The sequence below is a fragment of the Petaurus breviceps genome, unplaced genomic scaffold (assembly GCF_028583685.1).
Source record: "Petaurus breviceps papuanus isolate PSGF00001 unplaced genomic scaffold, PetGlider_PUasm1.0 90650, whole genome shotgun sequence".
NCBI classification, from domain to species: Eukaryota; Metazoa; Chordata; class Mammalia; order Diprotodontia; family Petauridae; genus Petaurus; species Petaurus breviceps.
This window is the reverse complement of record NW_027187299.1, coordinates 551,141-572,051: the sequence shown is the minus strand read 5'-3', so window position 1 is coordinate 572,051 and position 20,911 is coordinate 551,141. Positions and strand designations below refer to the sequence as shown.

General features: G+C 33.7%; 1 protein-coding gene across 3 annotated transcripts in view; it reads right to left on the bottom strand.

Moving 5' to 3' along the window:
* ARID4B (AT-rich interaction domain 4B) overlaps positions 1–20,911 on the bottom strand; it is a 212,201-nt gene that overhangs the window by 44,952 nt on the left and 146,338 nt on the right. For 2 of the 3 annotated variants that reach the window (XM_069064835.1, XM_069064837.1), the window contains exons 12-17: positions 18,385–18,453; positions 14,790–14,884; positions 14,110–14,207; positions 11,935–12,175; positions 10,946–11,121; positions 6,729–6,986 (exon numbers count right to left, since the gene is read on the bottom strand). In XM_069064835.1, the coding sequence (XP_068920936.1) occupies positions 6,729–6,986; positions 10,946–11,121; positions 11,935–12,175; positions 14,110–14,207; positions 14,790–14,884; positions 18,385–18,453 (937 nt within the window). The remainder of the gene's footprint in view (positions 1–6,728; positions 6,987–10,945; positions 11,122–11,934; positions 12,176–14,109; positions 14,208–14,789; positions 14,885–18,384; positions 18,454–20,911) is intronic. The other variant, XM_069064836.1, reaches the window with a different exon arrangement.

Here is a 20,911-nt window from a genome sequence, read left to right as displayed (position 1 = left end):
ACATCACTGTCAAAGTAAACTTTCTCAAATAACAGTTTATATTACATCACTTATGCTCAAAAACTTTTTTTCTACTGCCTACTGATTAAAGCAAAAATTGCATTCAAGGACTTTATAATTTGGTTCCAACAAGTTGTCTAGGTTCCAGCTCTGTGCATGCCTAAGGTACTCCTTTCCAATTCTGTCTCTTGGCATTCTTTCTAAGACACCTCAAAAACCACCTTTTCTATGAAGTTTTCATCAGGGTGTAATTAGAAGTGATCCCTCCTTTTTTAATCTTTTAGCCCAATCTTTTAAATCTCCTTTATTATTTTTAATATATTAATTATATGTACATGCACATTAATATGTGTAATATATATAAATATATGTGTATATACATACATATATATGTATGTGAGAGGGAGAGGGAGAGAGAGAGAATCTTAGCTATCTCTCACCAGCTCCCTGAGAGCTGGGATGCTATTATTTTTTCATTTTTATATCTCCAGTGCATAGTGTCTTGTTAATAGTAGTTACTTAATAAATGTTTAATTGAAACTGAATTTTCCTGTCAGAAATGTTTTTCCTACTCTCTTCTGCCTATGTAAATCATATCCAATTTAGATGATCATTTTTGTGCAGATAATTCTCAGATATATTTGTCCAGCCCTAACTTCTGTCCTTACCTCTAATCTCACATCTCCAATAGGACAGTGTACAACTTAAACTAGATGTTCCATTGACTCTTTAACTCAACATGTCCAAAAGTGAACTTGACTATCTTTCCACCCAATCCTCCTTTCTTCCAAACTTTCATATTATTGTCCAGAGGACAGCCATTCTTCCAATCATTCAGGTTCACAAACGAGTTGTCATCCTTGTCATTCTCTCTCACCTACCACATCCAATCAGTTGCCAAGTCCTGTGTATTTTACCTTTATTACATCTCTCATATATGCCCCCTTACCTTCTCTGACATTGCTACCACACTGGTGGCAAGCCCTTTTTACTTTACACTTAGAATATTGCAATAGCCAGTTGGTTCATCTCCCTGCCATAAATCTCTCTCCACTCAAAAAACTGATCTTTCTCAAGTACAATTTACCATGTTAAACTGTCCCTCCCCCCATTCAATAAAGTCCAGTGGCTCCCTATTACTTCTAGGAACAAATATAAAATTCCCTATTTGGCCTTTAAAGTCCTTTACAATGGGGCCCCTTCCTACTTTTCCAGTCTTCTTGCACCTCATTCCCCAAATATAATTTGACCCAATGACATCAGACTGACTCTTTGCTGTTCCTCATGCAAGATACTCCATCTCATGACTTGTCATTTTCATGGTCTGTCACACATGCCTAGAACTCTCTCCTTCCTCATCATTACCTCATAACTTCCCTTGCTTCCTTTGAGTCTCATTTAAGTGCCATCTTTTGCAAGAAGACTTCCCCAGTCCTTAATCTTAGTGCCTTCTTTCTAAGATTATCTTCAATTTATCCTGTATATATCTTGTTTGGACATAACATAACAGAACATAACTTTGCACATTGGCTCCTCCATTAGACCATGATGTCCTTAAGAACAAGGACCGGCTTGTTTGTTTTTGGCTTTCTCTGTATCCCCAATACTTAGTACACTGCCTGGAACATAGCAGGCACTTAATAAAATGACTATTGACTTGATCCACTTCCTCCAAGAAACCTTCTGTGACAATCTCAGCTAGAGATTATATTATCCTTTGAATTCACATAACATTTATCTGTTGACTTCTACTGTTGGTTATCTTTATCTGTGTGTGTATGTCTTATTTTGCCAATCAGAATATAAGTTCCTTTAAAGTAGAGCCACTTATACTTCTTCATTGCATATAAGTTACTCAATACATATTTGCTGACTGATTAAAATGTGCATATTTCAATTAATGGGAGTGGTTATAGTTAGTATGCAACAAATATCAACTAATAAGAGAAGTTTGAGAAGTAAATAACTTTACCTATTGCCCATAATTCAAAATTACTGTCAACATGCAATGGTCACGATTCTGACTAACGCACTATAGAGGAGGCAAACAATGAGATATTTAAATCTTAATTTTGGTAAACTTTGTTTTTCTCATTGTTGTCTGGAATTGTGATTTCACTGGTATACAGAAATCCTGGTATGCACAACCCCTTTCCATCAGCAGTAACTCCTCTAAAAAGAAGAGTCTTTAAGGAGTTGACCAGGTAACTCAGAGGTTAACTGACTTAACAAGAGTCACACAGCAATCAATGTGTGCTGGAAGCAAAATTTTAATCCACAACTTCAAGTCACTTACCCACTATACTATATTGTCTCACTTGGTAAATTTTATGGATAAGAAAATTTATCCTTTGAAAGGGGGCAATTAATGAACCTTACTCTTATATGATTTTTAAAGACAACCTATCTTTGTCCTTTTATTCTATTGCACAAAAAAAAATACATAAGTCAATCATCCTCAAGGCAATACTGGCAGATTTTAAGTAATTTTAAGTATAATGCACACTTGAAAGAATTTTAAAATTCATTTTTCTAAATAAAATTTATTTATGTCATGGAGGGGAGGAGATAGGGCAATTGGGGTTAAGTGACTTGCCCAAAGTCACATGGCTAGTTTTTGTGTTAAGTGTCTGAGGCCAGATTTGAACTGACTGACTCCTGACTCCAGGGTCAGTGCTTTATTCACTACGCCACTTAGCCGCCCCTAAAATTCATTTCAAAGTTAAATGTTTTCAAAACTTAAAGCCTGGGTTCATGCTTCCATGGTTAAATATCTGAAGAAAACTAGAAACAGAAAATGTTTTTTGACTTAATTTTTTAATGTGCCACAAGGAATGTGCTTGAAATGAGAAAAGGTCAGCTACTGACCATATGCCGTATCTTACAACTGGAAAGTCTTAAAATATTCTCCTAAAGATAAACACTCAGATAAGTTTCTAATCCCCATAAAACATGTTGTTTCTATAATGGTTCAGTGAATTAATAAATACACTTGAGAATATTTCAACTCATCCCCCCTTTTAAAAAGATGACTATTTTTAATCCAACTCTTTCTAAACAGTTCATGTTTCACCATAGATAAACCAAACAGCCAATTTTACCTAATAGTTTCAAACACTCTGCCAAAACTCTGATTATGAATGCTAACACAGCAAAATGGTTAAATCAAAGAATAATTTCCCCCACCAACATTCTGGTAGAATTTCTTTTTGCTAATGATACAGTCAAAAGGAGGCAACAAAGTGGGTGGAGGGAAGGTGGGGGAGATAGAGGTGCTGGACATTTGATTCCACTGGTATGTAAACTCCCTCAACCAATGCAGATTGGCAACTCATCTGACTCATTTGTAATTTACAATCTTTGAGAGTTGCTTGGGGCACTGAGAGATTAAATGACTAGCCCAGAATCACACAGTTAATATGTGTCAATCAGGATTTTTAATGTTCCTGATTATGAGGCTGGCTATTTATCCATTAGGCACTGTTGCCTTTTTCACATTTTAAAGTCTTTAATAATATTATTAGTAACTATTAGTAACCTATGTGGCCTGGTATTATGTTCTTTAAAACATTCTAAAATATCTGATATGCCCAAACAGAATAATGCTCTGTCATTATACTCACAAAGAATCACAGTCCTAATTTATATAGGTCTTATACAAAAATTCACCAAAATCAGGTCAATTTATGGACTCTGAAATGCTACCTAGAGTATTCAAAGTAAAATCACAAATCTTACAAATTGAAGAAAAGAAATATTTGCTATTTATATTCTATAAATAACCTAACAGCTTTCTCAGGTAAAAAAATGGGCACAAATTAAAATGACAGCAATTAATAAGTGTCAAAATTCACTTCCAGAAATCAGAAAAAAAAAATCCAGCCAATTAGCTAAGAAATGTTATAAAATCATGAAAACCACAATCAAATTTTTCAAAAACTTATGCTAATTACTCTTTGAATTTTATATTTAGGTACTAGAAAATTATGATTTTTAGATATGACAGAATCTCACACATACATGAAAAATCTCACTCTGTAATCTATAACTAATATTTCTTTGTTCGCATTAATACCATAACACCTTCAGGGAGACTCTAAATTGGGAGGAAAAGAGATTCATAATTTCTTATTTTATACTGTTCCTACTTCAAGTAAGTAACTTCAAGAAAACACTAACCACCTACTTGTATCTTCACAGAACAGATCCACATTTCTGATTTTCATCACTCTTTCTGTGTGAATTTATGAACACTATCCTAGGCCCCCAAAATAAGGGAGGAAATTAAAAATGGCTGGAGAGTTAATGAAATTTGTTACAGTCATCACTAGATATGCTTGAGAAAAGATGTTGCAAAAATCACAAAATTATTACTAATGTTACAATCTAACTACTATTGCATGGAGGTGTATGAATTTTTTTCAAACTATTTTGTTGAATCCTGCAAGATTTTTGTATTATGTTAGGAGAGTCATCTACCCAATGGTCCATTTTGTTTTTCAATAAAAACCACAACTTAAAAAAAAAAATCTGGCTGTTGAAAATGTCCTATCCTATCACCTTCTCAGTGATGAGTTACAGTTAAAAGGTTATTTTGCTGAATTCTGTCCCAACTTAAAATCTCAAAAACACTTCAACCTTCTTTTCTATATATTGGAACAAACTACACATTTATTCCCCTTAGCTCACCCTGTTCAAAATAAAATATGAGGACAAAATTTCTGAGCTGAAAAATTATTATATTAACCTTTCAACTGCTATTCTCAAAAAAATCTGAGCATTATGATTTAATTAATCAATGAATCAATATTTAGAGAGATTATATACCATGCACAGGTTAGAAAACCCCCTAAATCCTTTACCTTGTTCACTAAATTTAAAGTATTGGATCGATGACAGCAGAGAAACAGTTTCTTATTATAATTTAACTACTAGTGAAAATTTAGGATGAGGGTTGAAAAGAGAGTGAAATGCTTCAAAACTGACTTAAGTGATTAGATAATACCTACCTATGGCTATCGGTATATGATACACTTAGCAATTTTTTATTTCTGATGGTTAATCTTCCTAGTCAAACCCAGTATCTTATGGGTTTGTATAACAGAGAAGAAGCTAGTTACAGTTAATAGTCTTCATATGAAAAGTCCACTTTTTAAAATGACTAATTATTAAAAACTGGTCAACATATTGATATAATATCTATCTTTCAGCTCCCAATTATCTTCATGTAAGTATTTCAGAAACCAGACTTTCAGTTTAGGAAAAACATACTATTTAGACAGCATTAGAACAAATGATAGCTGAATATTTAATTTATGTACAGTGTTGAACTGAAAAACTATTATCTCCACATCATCTGAAACATCTTATGTTCATGTACAACTAATGTGATTCTGTTATATCTGTGAATTGACGTAGGCACTTTAAAATCCGGAAATCTTCTTAGTTTGGAATGAGCAGAATGAATCCCAGACAATATTCTTGAGGTTTTCCTTAGCACTCGAGTTGCTATGGTATCCCAAGCATCAGGATGGATTGAAATTATAGTTTTCACAGAATGAGAAAAGTAAGTGGATTAGGCAGTGCCTCCAATCCTTTCCATTGCTGGAACATGACAGCAAAAACCTGCTTTTAAGAAGTCGAAAATTTTAGATGAGGTCTTCCTGACAATATTGTCATTAGCCTGAACCATACTCTACAAGGAAGTTAAATAAAAGAATGACAATCCTCTGTGAAGTACCTCAGAAAGGTATTCCGGACAATTTCTATCTATATTTTTAAGAAGACAATATTTATATTACTAGCTATATTATATATAGCTATATATATATACATACATATAGCTATATATAAGTTCCAGATACAATAACGGATGTTCCAAGTTAAGTCCATTTGTTAAGCAGACAACTAAAGTGTCAGAATCCTAAAATCTACTGTGTCTATTTAAGTTTCACGAAGAATTTATTTGGGTCAAGTTTGGCTACATAAGCCCAAGACACTACTCATTCAAGATAAGAATTGTAGTATAACCCAAGACTGAACTTCAGCCTTGAAATTCTGTTCCCCAGGTCAGTGGCAGCTGAAAAGTGCCATCCAACTATTCCTTTGAGTAGAGTTGAATTCTTTCAGTTATGATGTTTGCCAGTGTAGGAGATGGTCCAAAAAAACTTCTGTTGCTGCTGAAATGAAGTTACAATGCAAGGCCTGTTGATGAGGAGATAACTGGAGAATAAGAGCCTTCTTGAAGAAGGTAAAGTTTTCAGAATCTCATCCCTGACTACTGAACAAAATGAAATAAAGATGACTTAAGAAGATTACGAAGAAGATAATGCAGCAATGCAGTTGAATATGCAAAAAGCAGATGACCTGATAACTGGCTCGGAGACAGTGAGAAGTTCTAAAGTCTTTAACCTTTTAAAAAATATTATCTTCTATCACTGCACCACTTAAAGTTGATTTTCTTAAGCTACAGATGTTACCATAAAAACTGTCAAGACTTTATTTTTTCTTTATTCTATAATCTAAGATGTAGCACTCAAAACATTAAGAACTATAAAGAAAGTCACTAAATGTGGAATTTACATGCTAAAAATCCATATTTTTGATATGGTACAATGACCTTAATAGAATATTAACAAGCCTGTAATTCAACAATCAATTCGTGTTTAAAATAGAAAAGTATTTTAGAAGTATTTTTAGGTAGTAATCACTAGCTAAAACTCAGTTACCTCACATTCCATCCGCAGTAATGCACCAAGTAAAGGACCTCTCCACCTTCGACATCAGAATCTTTAATACTAGCTTCATACATTTTCTGATTTTTCCCTCGTCCATACCGCACTTGAACTTTCATGCCTGGTGGATAGCATTCAAACTCCTCTTGCTCATTGTTGTCATCGTCGTCATCTTCCTCTTCCTCCTCCTCCTCCTCCTCCTCTTCTTCTGCTTCTTCCTCATCTTCATCTTCCTCCTTATTCGTTTCATCTCTTGAAAGGTTTAAAAAATTGCAGTTAATAAAAGACACTTGATAAGTTTTTCAGTTCCAACCCACATATACTGATAAATATCGTGGATGCGATTGTTCCTGGGAACAGCAGGTTCCAAGTGCATGAAATTTTCTGATTTTCAAATTAATATTATCACTAAAAATGGTAGCAAGAGAAGCTTTCACAGAAAGTGAAGAGGTAAAAATGCCTTCATTTAAAGAAAATTTCCATCAACAGCTAGAAGAACTGAAGTGGTGCTGTATACCAAGGAACTAGTGAGGTTGACTGTAACAAACTGCATCTTTTTAAAATGTTAAAACATTTTGTTTAACATTCATTAGACTCCACAGTCATTTTATTTTTTATTGAATATTTCCCTCTTTTATTTAGGTATTTCTAGGTTTAGGGTAAACCAAACCAAACCATAATCAAACCTTTCACTTGCAGGTAGCTAATCTTTTAAGATCTCTTAACCTTAAAACCATGTGTTGGAGTGTAGTCAAATATGTTAACTGACAAAGGTATCATTTGACCTTATACAAGCAGATTCTGCTCATTTCACTAATTCCTCTAGGCAATGTCTTACATTTAATTTCTGGTTTACTTATGCCTTCTTTTATGAAAATAACCTTTTATAGAGTCTACCAAACTTAAAATTCCAACAAAATGGATATGTTGAACATATGTCACTCCTCCAAAATGAAACAGCTATAAATACAAACATGAAATCATTTTAAGCATTCTCAGCAATGTACTCTTTCTGTAATTTAGGAGTATTCCTAGCATTTGCAGAAAAAACTCCACAAATCACCATATAAACAACATGTAGAAAAAAACCTACATTAGCACAAAAACATCACAAGTACACTTATTTCAGAATTAAGAGAAAGTAACTTCAATACAAAATCTAAAGCTACACTAAATAGTTCATTTTTTAGTCTGCTTTACAGCAGTACTGACACTTAAAACAACTCATTTCTCTCAAAGAAGAACATTTCAGGAGACAAATAAAAACCTAAATATGAAAATCAACAACACATCTAGAAATACTTCCAGACTTCCTTACAGATACTGTGAATAAAGGTCTTATGACAAAAAACACTATTCTAGAAATAATTTCAACCTTAATAACTAAAGGCAATATTTAACAATTAATCTATGGCCATCATACATCATACGCCATGTATGGGTACAGTTTTTTGTTTCTTTCCCTTCTCATCCATTTTCTGAAGAAATTCTTAAGTCAACAAAGACTTATCAGTTTTAGTAATTCAATGTTCACAAAGCACAGTTGTCAATTCTGCCAAAAAACACAAAGCCTAAGTTTCACAGCTATTTTTTGCTTCCATAAAATCATTCACTGAATACTATGTAAATCATACAAAAAAAAAAAGGCAACAAATTGTGAGCTTTGTCTCTCTTTAAATAAAAAGATAACCAGGGCCTTCCAGTGGCAATATATGCTGTTGGTTTTTATAACAAAAAATTGTTAAAATAGTCGTTTCACAGTTTAGGATAAGAATCCTCAGTGACATTTCTTAAAGGCAAAAGTTAAAACCTGAAAAGGTACAACTTCCATAAATACTACCTAAAATAAAAAAGTGTACTTTAGAGTACACTTTGTTACTACACATAGGGCTTTATGGGATTTCACTGAATTTTCTAAGTACAAAACAGATTTTTTTCATTTACTATTATTTGAAGTGAAATACAAAACATTTCATACACTGCTCACCAACCTGGCTGATTAGGAAATCAAAACATAGGAAGTAGTACTTGATGGAAGTGGCTAAAATATTCAAGAAAAAGGTAGCAGAAATAGTGGTGGGGAAGCACAGTAATTACTAATTTAAGATTATATACAAAAAGAAAAAAAATACTAAGGTTCCTTGTATTCTCAGAAGACTATTTGATTGGAATGCTAAGGTTATACAACTGTACTTCACTGATTATAGAGTATATATTCTGGTACAAAAGGTAGGTTTAATCTTTGAGCAAGAAAATTCCTAATTATAGATCTCAGCACTATTAGATAAAAAAGAAGGAAGGTGTATAGTGCTAAGTCCAAATTTTTCTTACAAGAACAGCAGACAAGTTAGATCTTACATAGTTCAACACTGAACATATTTGAGGTATTCCACAAATGTTAAACATGAATAATAATAACAATAAAACAAAACTATAACAATGTTTAGGAAGTAGAATGGGAAAACTCTTACTGGTCATGAAACAAACATTAATATTTTATATTAGTCAAGCAGGTCAATCAAAATGAAACATGAGATCCATTTAATGTCAGATAAGGATACAAACCAAATTAATTTCACCCAAATAACACATGGAAATGAACAAAAAGCAAACATCACAATTAAATTACTGGAAATCAGTCAAATCTAAGAATTCACTGCTCTATTCAACAATACAGTGGGCAAAATCAAAGGCTAGAGAAATAAGAAGTTGAAAAAAACCGGATGCCCCAAAAGACAATGTTTTCAAATATAAAATGCATTGCAATATGTAGGCTAACATAACACATACATATACATGTATATACATACACATATATGTGAAATATATACACATATATCAAATCACATTGATCTATATTGAGATGCATTTCACTGTCATTTGATATAATACATATATATGCATATTCATTTCAGTTTACTTTCTTTTAAAGTACCACATTTTGGGTCAATAGATTATTTAAAAAAAAAACAATATCCCAACAGATCTCTCCCAAACTCTGAAGCCAAACTCTTAGAGGATGTATTTCATGCCTGAAATGTGGAGAAAGAAAATAGAAAACTCTAGGTAGTAGCCAATTCCATAGGCAACAAAAGTTTAGAGATTTGAAAAAAAAAAAAAACTAAAACTATCTAAACAATCCTTTAAATTTTTATTTCTAGGTAGCTCATCAGTAATATTCTCTAACATAAATTCAATAAATTAATTTCTGATATTCCCACAACATGTAATAATTTTTAAATTTAGTAATTAGCTATTTTTAGAAATAAGAAAACACATCAGCAACAAATTTAGTTTTAGGGTATGAACAGCAAGAATGAATATTAGAAAGCAAGAATAAGAAGAAACTGAAATGGCTTATGGAGACAAAAATTCATGGAATATTTTATAAGTAAATCCTAAACATAATTAAGTTTCAGTGGACGACTTCAACTATGTTTTTCTTCAACTACCTTATCCCACCCACCTTCCCTCACATCCTTTACTTTCATCTTTGCTGTCTGGCTTAGTCTCTCAAGCAAAGAAGCTAAAACTGAGATCTTAAAGGACAGAATAGCCCACTTCAAACAATTCAGACTTTTTTACCTGTCCATAATATGCTTTGAATTGAAAAACAATGACTTAGAGGTCCTTAAAAACCTACAAGGATTCCTAGATTACAGTAAGGAAAAAAAAACTTTTTGGAATAGACATTGCACACTACCTCAACAACATTTTAATCAAAATAATTAGGATTTTGTATCTTTATTGTAGAATTATTATTTCAGAATTTAAGGTATCTAATTCCTGTCATTAATTTTAGCCCAAGTAATAAAACACTGGCCACAAAACATAGTCTACAGACATCCAATTTCCTACAAACAATGGAATGGTGCTCTTTTTCACTATCCAGCAAGAATAGATTAAGCAGTAAGAAGCAATTTTATCTTTGTAAAGTTTCTCATATTTCTGAGTTAAGAACAAGTGAAATGAATCAGAAATCTTCATATCTCCTTCCCATACAATGGCATTTGTAAGATCTAGGCCATGCAATATTTCTAACAAGATGAATCTAAATCAGGCAATCATTCTGTATTTGCTTTTATTTCTTTCATTTGGATAAATTAAAATACATTAAAAAACTTGGAGTAATGAGTCCAACCATTTATTTACATCAGACTAACTTAGCTTTTCAAAATTATTTTTTTTTTTACCAAAAACAAGTGTCTTACCCAGATTTTGCTTTTTCTTCTTCTGCCTCTACCTTTGTGTTGAGCATTTCATCTACCTTAATTGTATCATCTTCTTTAACTTCTAGATTTTCATTCTCTTCTGTTTTTTTAATGTTAAGTTCTTTTTCCTGATCAGACAGTGTATGTGTAGGTTCTGACAAATTCTTTTTATTACCCTAGGAAAATATTAGAGAGACTAAGCCAAAATTTTAAAAATTACCGTCCATATTTTTATACCAATGATCTCTGAGAGTACACACAGAAGAACGTATACTCCCTCATGAGTGGGGAATGTCAATTCCTTTTTCTCTTTGTATTCTTGGTGCAAAGCACCTTAGTAAGTACTTGCTCAATTGGAATTAACCTAAATGCTAGCAAAAGAAAATTGTTTAGTATCATTTAATTCACTACTTAAATTTTTAAACTCCAAAAATTGTGAAAATAAGTCAAAAAAAGAAGTAGTTTGTAAGGCAAGTCATATCTATATCAAAATGTCTTATGTCTACTACCTACATTTTATACCGAAAAGGGCAATTCTAGATAAGTACAGAATCAGAGATTTCCAACTTTTTGTCTACAATTTTTTTATTGGGAAAGTTTGTACCCAGTAGTATAGTTATAGACATAATATAGATGTTTAAACTACATTTAAAGAATTCATTAAAGATATTTTAATAGGGTTTGACATTAGTTCATACTCCATTAAAATAGCAAGAAGTTATTACTTTAAGATAATAAGAAAAATTATTTAGTTCTAAAATTTTTTTAAACCAAGCTAGGCAAAAATAATTAACTACAACCTTTTGTGACACAAATAAAACATAGTTATAATACCTAAAATTAAAGAAAAAATAGCATGTTGGTGAGAAAAGATCAAATCACTAGTAATGGAGAATATATTTTGTATTTTTGAAACTTTCTAAGTTTAATTAAGGATTATAACTCAAAGGATCTACTAACAAGTACAACACAGATAGAATCTAGTTTACCAGACAAGGTTTGATATTTTCTTTTCTTTCAATCTCGTCCTCAGCAGGTTTCTCTTCTTGTACTACAGTATCTCCTTCCTCTTTAACCTCTGCTTTTATCTCTGACTCAGGTTCTTCCTTGTTTTTTGTTTCTTTTGCATTTTCACATTCCTTACAAGGCTTGTTAACCATCTTCTCAGGCAATGCCATCTGAAATTCAATGTTGGCCGACCTACAATATTCTTCAAAGCCATATAAATATCTGTAAACAGTAAGACAAATTATTTTTGGTAAAAAGACCCAATAGTATTAAAGATCTCTTACTGTACAGATTGCTGTCATGAATACAGTGGGGCTGGAAGGCTGATGATGAGTCATTCAACCTCAAATTCTCTAATTCTTAAACCTGTAAAAAGTGGCTATAAAAATGTCTAGGGGGGACTAGGTGATGCAGTGAATAGAGCACTGGCCCTTGAGTCAGGAGGACCTGAGTTCAAATCTGGCCTCAGACAATTAACACTTACTAGCCATGTGACCTTAGGCAATTCACTTAACCCCAATTGCCCTACCTTCCCCCCTCCAAAAAAAAATGTCTAATCCTCATTTAGTTCTTAAAACACAGAGATACACCTTCATAACAGCTAGGTGACACAATGTAGAGTGTGATGGCATAAAGGATAGTCAATGAAAATGCAACGTCAGGAGACAGAGTGTCTTGTGCAAGTTATGTGGAGGGTAATAAGTTATAGGACTGGAAAGGTAGGGGAGGCCAAGCTATAAAGAGAGTTAAAAGTCAAATAGAGGCTTTTATATTTGATCTTGGAAGTAAAGTGAAGACCAAGTATATGGAAGGTGATATAGTTAGACCTGTGCTTTAGGAAGATTTTGATAGTTGGGTAGAGTTGGTACTGAAGTGGGGAAAGAGACTTGAGGCAAGGATATTAATTAGAATTCTATCACACTAGTCTAAGTGATAAGATATTGCGAAGGCACAAAGGAAAAGATCTGACCACTCAAAAGGATATATGTAGTGAGAGCACAAAGTCAAAGATAATATCTAAAACTGAGGTTGAAAACCTGAGTGACTGGAAGGATGGCAGTGTTCTCAGGAGTAACATGGAAGTCTGAAAGACAGGTGGGTTTAGGGGGGAAAGATGTGATGAGATCTGAGAAAGAGATCACAATCTATACACGCATACCTAATTTTGTGTAATTCACTATTCCACCAAAAACAAAAAGGAAGAACAAGCTTAGGTTGTTCTCTTACTTACTTACTGGTCACTGCCTAGAGGAAAGAGCCCACCATCTGAGGGCCAACTGTCATAGCTCTGAGGTGATATGTTGAGGTGAGAGGTAGGGTGAGGGTGGGGGATTTTTCCAATGGTACTTTGCACAGCTATTGCTGTGAGTTTTGCCAAATATTGGTATGGTGATAACTGCTCTGATGGGCCTACACCCAGCAGAATGAGTAAGGTTGGAACACAGGGGAGAGAAAGAACAGAGTTCTGGGAGATAAAAAAGGGCTAACAGTGGTTGGACTGGAAACAGAGACTACAATAGACTTCCCCTTTTACCTATATTCCCACTCTCTGATGGGTTGATGTAATGCGAATGTAAATTTTAAAGATCTTCCCTGCCCCTAGGCTAAAGTGCACCTGAAGCCTGGGGTGGGAGGCTTGTTTTTCAGTAGATACTTTTTGATTGGCCAGTGGGTCCAAAAGGTTGTTACATTCTCTGAGCCAGGAGAAGGCTATATAAGCCCTGATGTGAGGCTTTGTTTTGGGGGCTCACTTTGAGAAGTGTTCTGTGATTTGATACGGATTCTGGGAAGCAGTTGTGCAGAGCCCCCCCCCCCCTTTGAAAAACCCAGATGTTGATTGGGTATGGATGTAACAGTTGGACAGTTTGGAAAGCTGTCTACTTGATCTGTTTCTGTCTTGATAATTCTGCCTGTATACTTTGAAGTTCGGGGTGCTGACCTTTTTCCCCTGAACAAGGTAAACGATATATGGTCTGACTGATTAAAGTAAGCTTGTTAACCCATTTTGAGTTGCTTTCCTTTATCAAAGCAGATCCAAGAACCTGTATGGGCAGCCACCCTGAGGACGCTTGGGGTGCTTGCTGCTACAGTTGATCACACTCCCTTGGGGTCAGGACATAGCCCTCATTTGGGAAAACATTGCCTTTAACACTTACTTCTTGTAAGCACATTTAACATTGTATCCTGCAGCTGAATTTAAAACAGGAATTCCAAGATCTTGATAGACTTGCTTCCATATAGCTCCACTTTCAATCTATAATGAAAAATAAAATAAAAATTTACATGAATAAATTAGAAAAGAAGAAATATTATGAGAAAACATATTTTTCCATGAAGGAGATCAAATTAAAAATTGGAAGTGATTTTTTAAAAAATTAACTTGCTACAACACATTTCTAACTAAAGACAAAATTTAAATTTCATTCTCTACTAGAAACTCCCATTCAAGTAGGATTTGTATTAAATTTAAAATAAAAATTAAATAAATTTGAAAACCAATAAATAAAGCATTAAAATTTTGTCATGCTAAAAAAAAATCAGAGTTTCTCTACTGAGTGCAGCAGGCACATGTTTAAACAAAATATTTAAAAGACAACTGTTGTGCTGATTTCCATATCAAACAAAGTAATTTTGGGGGTTAGGACAGGTTATTGAGAAACTTATGATAGTCAATTTGAAAGACTGAATAACAGGTAGACTATGACATATGAGTTTTAATACTTAATAAAATTACAAATTTGCATGTAAAAAAGTAACCATTCTTTTTTTTCCTTATTCATAACTTCTCAATCCTTTAAGGTTTTGACATACTTCACTATTAAATCTTAATACTTACATTATCAAATCCTCCAAGTTTGTGCACAAGTCTAAATAACTTAAAGAGATTCAAATTTCGGTATCCAAGTACAGGCCTTTTATTAATAGGTGTGCCTATTAGCAAAACAAAAATTATTTTAGAGATTTCTTAGAGCTACAAAAATAAAAGTTTTGTGAAGTTGAAATTTTTAATAGCAAAAAATGAACAAACTATATTTTCTAATCACACTAGACAATATACAGGCAATATATTAAATCAAATTAACATTCTTCCTGACCCAATACACTTGCCATTAATTATTTTTATTGCTATTTTAAGCACTTTACATTAGCAAAAACTAGTTAACTTTCAAACTACACTACAGCCAATAAATTTGAATCTGAATGAGAAATATCATATCTGATACTATGCATTGCATGTGATACATGTTTGTTCTTAAGAAGACAAAGTACAGATAATGTTGGATCTGGGAGTCAATAGTGTTGAGTCAATGCTTGCTTCTATTACTGGATAACCTTAGGCAAGCCACTGAACCAGTTTGGGCCTCAGTTTTATCTGTAAGAAAAATAAGGAAGCTAAACTAGATGACTTCCAAAGTCTCTTCTACTTCAAATGATGCTATGGTCTCATGGATCCTACACAAATATGAAACTTCAGAAAGTAAATCTTTATTTTTAATATAACCAAATCCTTGATCTATCTATTATATACTATATATACAGTTCCTATACATAGTATATGGAATTATATATAGTTCTACATACACCCATAGTCCCCCACTTCAATTAACAATCAATAAAAATTTATTAAGCATATACTGTGTGCCATGCACTGTGCTAAGCACTGGGAACACAAAAAGAGGCAAAAGACAGTCTCTGCCTTCAGGGCACTTACAATCCAATGCAGGAGACAATATGCAAACAAATATATATAAAGTAAGTTATAGACAGCATAAATTGGAAATAATTAACTGAAGGAAGGCACTGGAATTAAGAAGAGTTAGGGTAGGCTTCCTGTATAAGGTAGGACTTTAGCTGGGACGTAAAGGAAACCAGGGAGGTCAATAATTGAAGATGAAGGGGGAAAGCATTCTAGGCATATGGAACAACCAAAGAAGATGCCCAGAGCTGAGAGATGAAGTGTTTTATTGGATAAATAAACCAGGAGGCTGGTGTCACTGGAATGAAGAATATGTGTTAGGAACTGATTATAAGACTGGAAAGGTATGAGAGGGTTAGGTTATGAAGGTCTTTTCGAATGCCAAGCAGAGCATTTTGTATTTGCTCCCAGAGGTAATAGGGAGCCACTAGAGTTTACTGTGTGTGGGGACGTGGGAAGGTTTACATGGTTGGATCTGTGTTTTAGGAAAACCACTTTACTGGATGAATGGAGGATGGACTGAACTGCGGCGAGACCTGAGGCAGGAAGACCCACCAGCAGATTAATGCAGTAATTGAGGTGTTAGGTAATGAGGGCCTACACTAAAGTTCTAGCAGTTTCAGAGGAGACATGGGGGTATATTTGAGATGTGTTACAAAAATGAAAGCAGCAGGCCTAGTCAACAGCTTGGATACAAAGAATGAGAGTGAGGAATCCAGGATGACTCCTAAATTGCAAGCCTGAGGGACTGGGAGGATGGTGTTTTCCTCTACATTAATAAAGAAGATAAGAGGTGGGAAGGGCTTAAGGGAAAGATAAATTGTATTTTGGACATGGTGAGCTGAAGATACCTACTGGACATCTGTGAGACAGCTGGTGACCCAGTGGATAGAACACTGCCCCTGTAGTGAAGACCTGAATTCAAATCCAGCCTCAGATATGTCCTACCTGTGTGACCCTGGGCAAGTGACTTAACCTCTGATTGCCTGACAAAAGGATCCACTGGAGAAGAAAAGGCAAGCTACTCCAATATCTTTGTGAAGAAAACCCCATGGACAGCTTTGGTTCATGGGGTCTCAAGTCAGATATGACTGAACTGACCAATAACAAAAGTGGACATCCAATTTGAGATGTCTGAAAGGCAACTGGAGATGCAAGATTAGAGGTCAGCAGAGAGATGGGGCAGGAAAAGTAGATTTGAGAATCATCAGCATAGAAATGGTAAATTCATGAGAGCTGGATCACCAAGTGAAGGGAGAAGAGATGAGGTCCAGGATAGAACTCTACGGGATGCCTACAGTTAGAAGGTGTGACCGGGATGAGGATTCAACAAAGGAGACAAAGAAGGAGTGGTCAGATAGGAGGAAAACCAGCAGAGAATGGTGTCCTGAAAAACCAGAGGGAAGAGAATTTTTTGAACAGGGTCAAAAAGGCTGTAGAGAGATTAAGGAGAATGAGGACTGAGAAAAAGCCATTGGATTTGACAACTAAAATTATTAATAACTTTGAAAAGACCAGTTTCAGTGGAATTATAAACTGGATTGTAAGAAAAAAAAACAACAAAAAGAAGAGGAAAGCTTTTCAAGGAGTTTACCTACAAATGGCAGAAGACATATAGGATCATAGTTAGGAAGGATGAAACGATGAAGTGATGTTTTTTTCAGGATAAAGGAGACATGGGCAGAGGTGTAGGCAGTAGGAAATAAGCCAATAGAGAAGAAGATATTGAAAATATGTGAAAGAGTAGGAATGACAGAGGGGAGAATCTGCTGGAGGACACAGGATGTAAATAGGATTACTTGAACAACATGTAAAGAAATGGGAGAGGGGAAAAGGGAGGGGTACATTCCCACATCTATTCTTTAGGACCAAATTTAGTCATTAAAATTTCATAGCATTCAATTAATTTACTTGTATCTTCACATTTTTTCTCAGAAACCTGCCTCCATAATCAGCACCTCCAACATGCCTTTCTTGACTCCTCAGATGCTAGTGTTTTCCTTCCTAAATTACCTTGTGTTTAACCTTTTAAAAATTTTACATACCATTATATATTTATATATTGTCTCCTCCAACAGAATATAAGCTCTTTGAAAGTAGAATATATTTCATTTTTTGTTTTTGCATCCATAATATCTATATAGTGTCTTGTGTGTGATGGGCTTAATAATGTAACTTTCATCACAACTCTTTCCCTTATAACAATAAGAAAACAGGGCAAGAGAGAAAAAAAAGGATTGAATTCAGTGCAGACATATTCTGTTTTGTGTGGTAATTTATGGCACTACTGCTAAAATTAATTTCTGAGGTGATCATGTAATGATCGTTCTATAATTCTCTACTATATTTGTTCTAATTTGCATATTTTGCCCTTTTTCTTCTAAGAAAAAAAGAAGTTATATACTGGATTAGAATAAGGATCCATACATCTAAAGATATATACTACAGAAAACTCAAAGCATTTTATTTTAAAGTATAAAAAGTGCCTCGATGCTAGTGACTCAAAATCAGAGCAGCAAAAAATAACAAAGTATACTTTTAGATAAGAGACCTATAAATAGAAATCTAGAAGACAGATCAATTTACAAAATTGTATAGCTGCTTACATATCATGAAGTTTGAATGTATCTTTAAAATTAATCAAAATCAACTTTTAATCACTAAACTATATATCAATTCAATTATCTGAAAAAAAAATTTAACTGAAGATTAATTGAAAGAAAACACACTTCACCTCTGTCTTCCATAAATTTGTAAAGCTGTTGAAGAAAGTTCTCTCGTTCCTCTGGAAAGGGTTCTATTTCTTCCTAATAAAAACCAAACAAGGTTAAAAAAAATCAAAATCTGTCCAATTAAATACTTAATACAAGCTGGTTTTATGACCCCTCCAAAATTATATTATCATAAGGTGCCAAAAGAATGTTTTATCATTAAAATATAAAGTTTTAATAATATTAAGTTATTAAGAAGCAGTATATGCTACTTTGAAAATCTTTACGTTTTAAATCAGAATTCTCTCTGAAAAGTAATCTAATAAAGTAAAATACCAGAAAGGAATTTCATACATGGAGGCAAGAGTAGAAATAATTACTTCAAAAATTTGTAAGTCTTTTTCCTACACCCATAACTCATTTAACAAACCAACATGACAGTCACAAGAACTACTCAAACTGGAACAGGCAGTAACAAAAAAAATTTGCGTTCATAATACATAATTTCCCCCAAGATTAGATATAACTAGAGATAACCTTATACATAACCCCACCGTGCACAAATTTAAACTTAAGTAGTCGAGTGGGGCCCAAACTTGGTTTAAAATTACCTGAAGACTCAGAGTTACGGAAATCTTCAGATAATAAGTTTGTTTCCCATTACAAGGAAGGGCCTACTTTCTTGCTGTTGTGATCAAGGGTTGCAGCACTGGTAAGTGGGTCCCAGAAAAACCTATAGAGAGTAGGGTAGTTAATTTAGATATAATGGGGGCAGAAAAGACCCCATTTATTCAGTGTCTTGCATCTTAAAATGGGAAGGGGAGGTTAATAAAGTAGACAAATGGAACTTTATATTTATCCTGGCTGTAACATACCTAAATCCAATGTCATGGGGAAATAAAGCTATTTTCTTTGAAATGAAGGTACTAAATCTATAAATCACTTGCGGGCCCAAGACATAGCACCATTTTCAATTACAGAGAAAATCATTTAATTAGTTATGGGCAAGGGAGGCAGGGCTGGGAGAAAATACTCAGATAAATCGCATATCTATGGTCTATAAAGAACATATATAACAAAAAATGAATATACTAGCAGAAGCAGTGCTTATTAATGAGAAAGGATAAAAAACAAAATAATAATTGTTGATGTTTATATAGCACTTTAAGGTTTACAAAGTACTGCACATGTATTATTTATTTTAAGGTCCACAACAACTGTAAGTATGCCTATTTAGTATTTGAGGAAACTGAGGCCCAGAAATGTTAAGTGACTTGCTCATTGTTGCATAAAGTCAAAATACAGTTACACAAAGATTTCATAGATGAGCTCATATTTATAAAGAAAATAGACAAAAGATACAAGAAAGGACACATACTCAGGAACAAATATAAAAGAATGACATGGAACTATAAGAGGCTAAGCCAAAAAATAAGTTTACTATTTCTAAAATGCTAAGTGCAATAGGAAGGGTTTTTAAAGGTATGTTTGGTTTAAGGAGAACAAAGAAAAAACAGGCTTACTACTTAAGATGGTAATGTTAATAGATAAGAGGAAAATAATAATAATAGCTAGCATTTATATAGTGCTTACTATTTTGCCAGGCACTGGGCTAAACATTTCACAATTATTATCTTATTTGATCCTCACAACATCCTTGGAGGGAGGTGGAGGAAAAAGTAAAACTATTAATCTCCTAATCTGTTTTATCTTCTCTATTAAGAAGACCAATTTTCCATTAGAAAGGGTGAAAAAAATTTAAAGGTATTTGAAGTCCAAGACAGGCCATGACACAGGAAAGAATCCAACTGCCAAAATTCAAATCTCTAGGTACTAATCTTTAGTCTGATTCCCTGGTGGGGTAATAAAATAATCTGTAGATGAAATTATGGAAACACTGCTGATAATCTTTGCATAATTGTGGAAAATAAGAGCAGTGCAAGAATACAGGACACTGACAAATGTTATCCTGATTATCAAAAAAGAACAAAAGGTAAGTTATGACAAATACAACATGCTGAGGTTACAACAAAATTCCAGACTAGATTATAAAACAGATGCTTTACAAGCACTTAAGGAGAATGGTTATCTTTAACAAAGAGCATGGGTGACCAAGAACAAGTCATACTGTATTAACCTTAATTTTTTGTCTCTGGCTGAAATATTAAGCCAATAAAGAAAGGGACCATCATAGACACGTTAACATCTCAATGTCAGCAAGCAATCTGATAATGTCAGTAAATTCATCATTGTGGACAAGATAGATTAATGAAATCTGAATAGGAGTACAGTTAGGCACAATTATCACTAGCAGAATAAATATAGCTAAAGAAGGCTGCTGATTAATGAGTGAATACCAACTGTCTCTAACATTGAGATAAAGATCTCTGTCCTCAGACCTATTCTCTTTGACATTTTTAACAACAGTCTGCATGATAGGATAGTTATTACATTTATAAAATCTGCACGTGACACAAAACTGTGTAGAATAAATGCGATTTATATATCTACATCTATACCTGATAGATTAATAGCTGAAGAATATCTTAA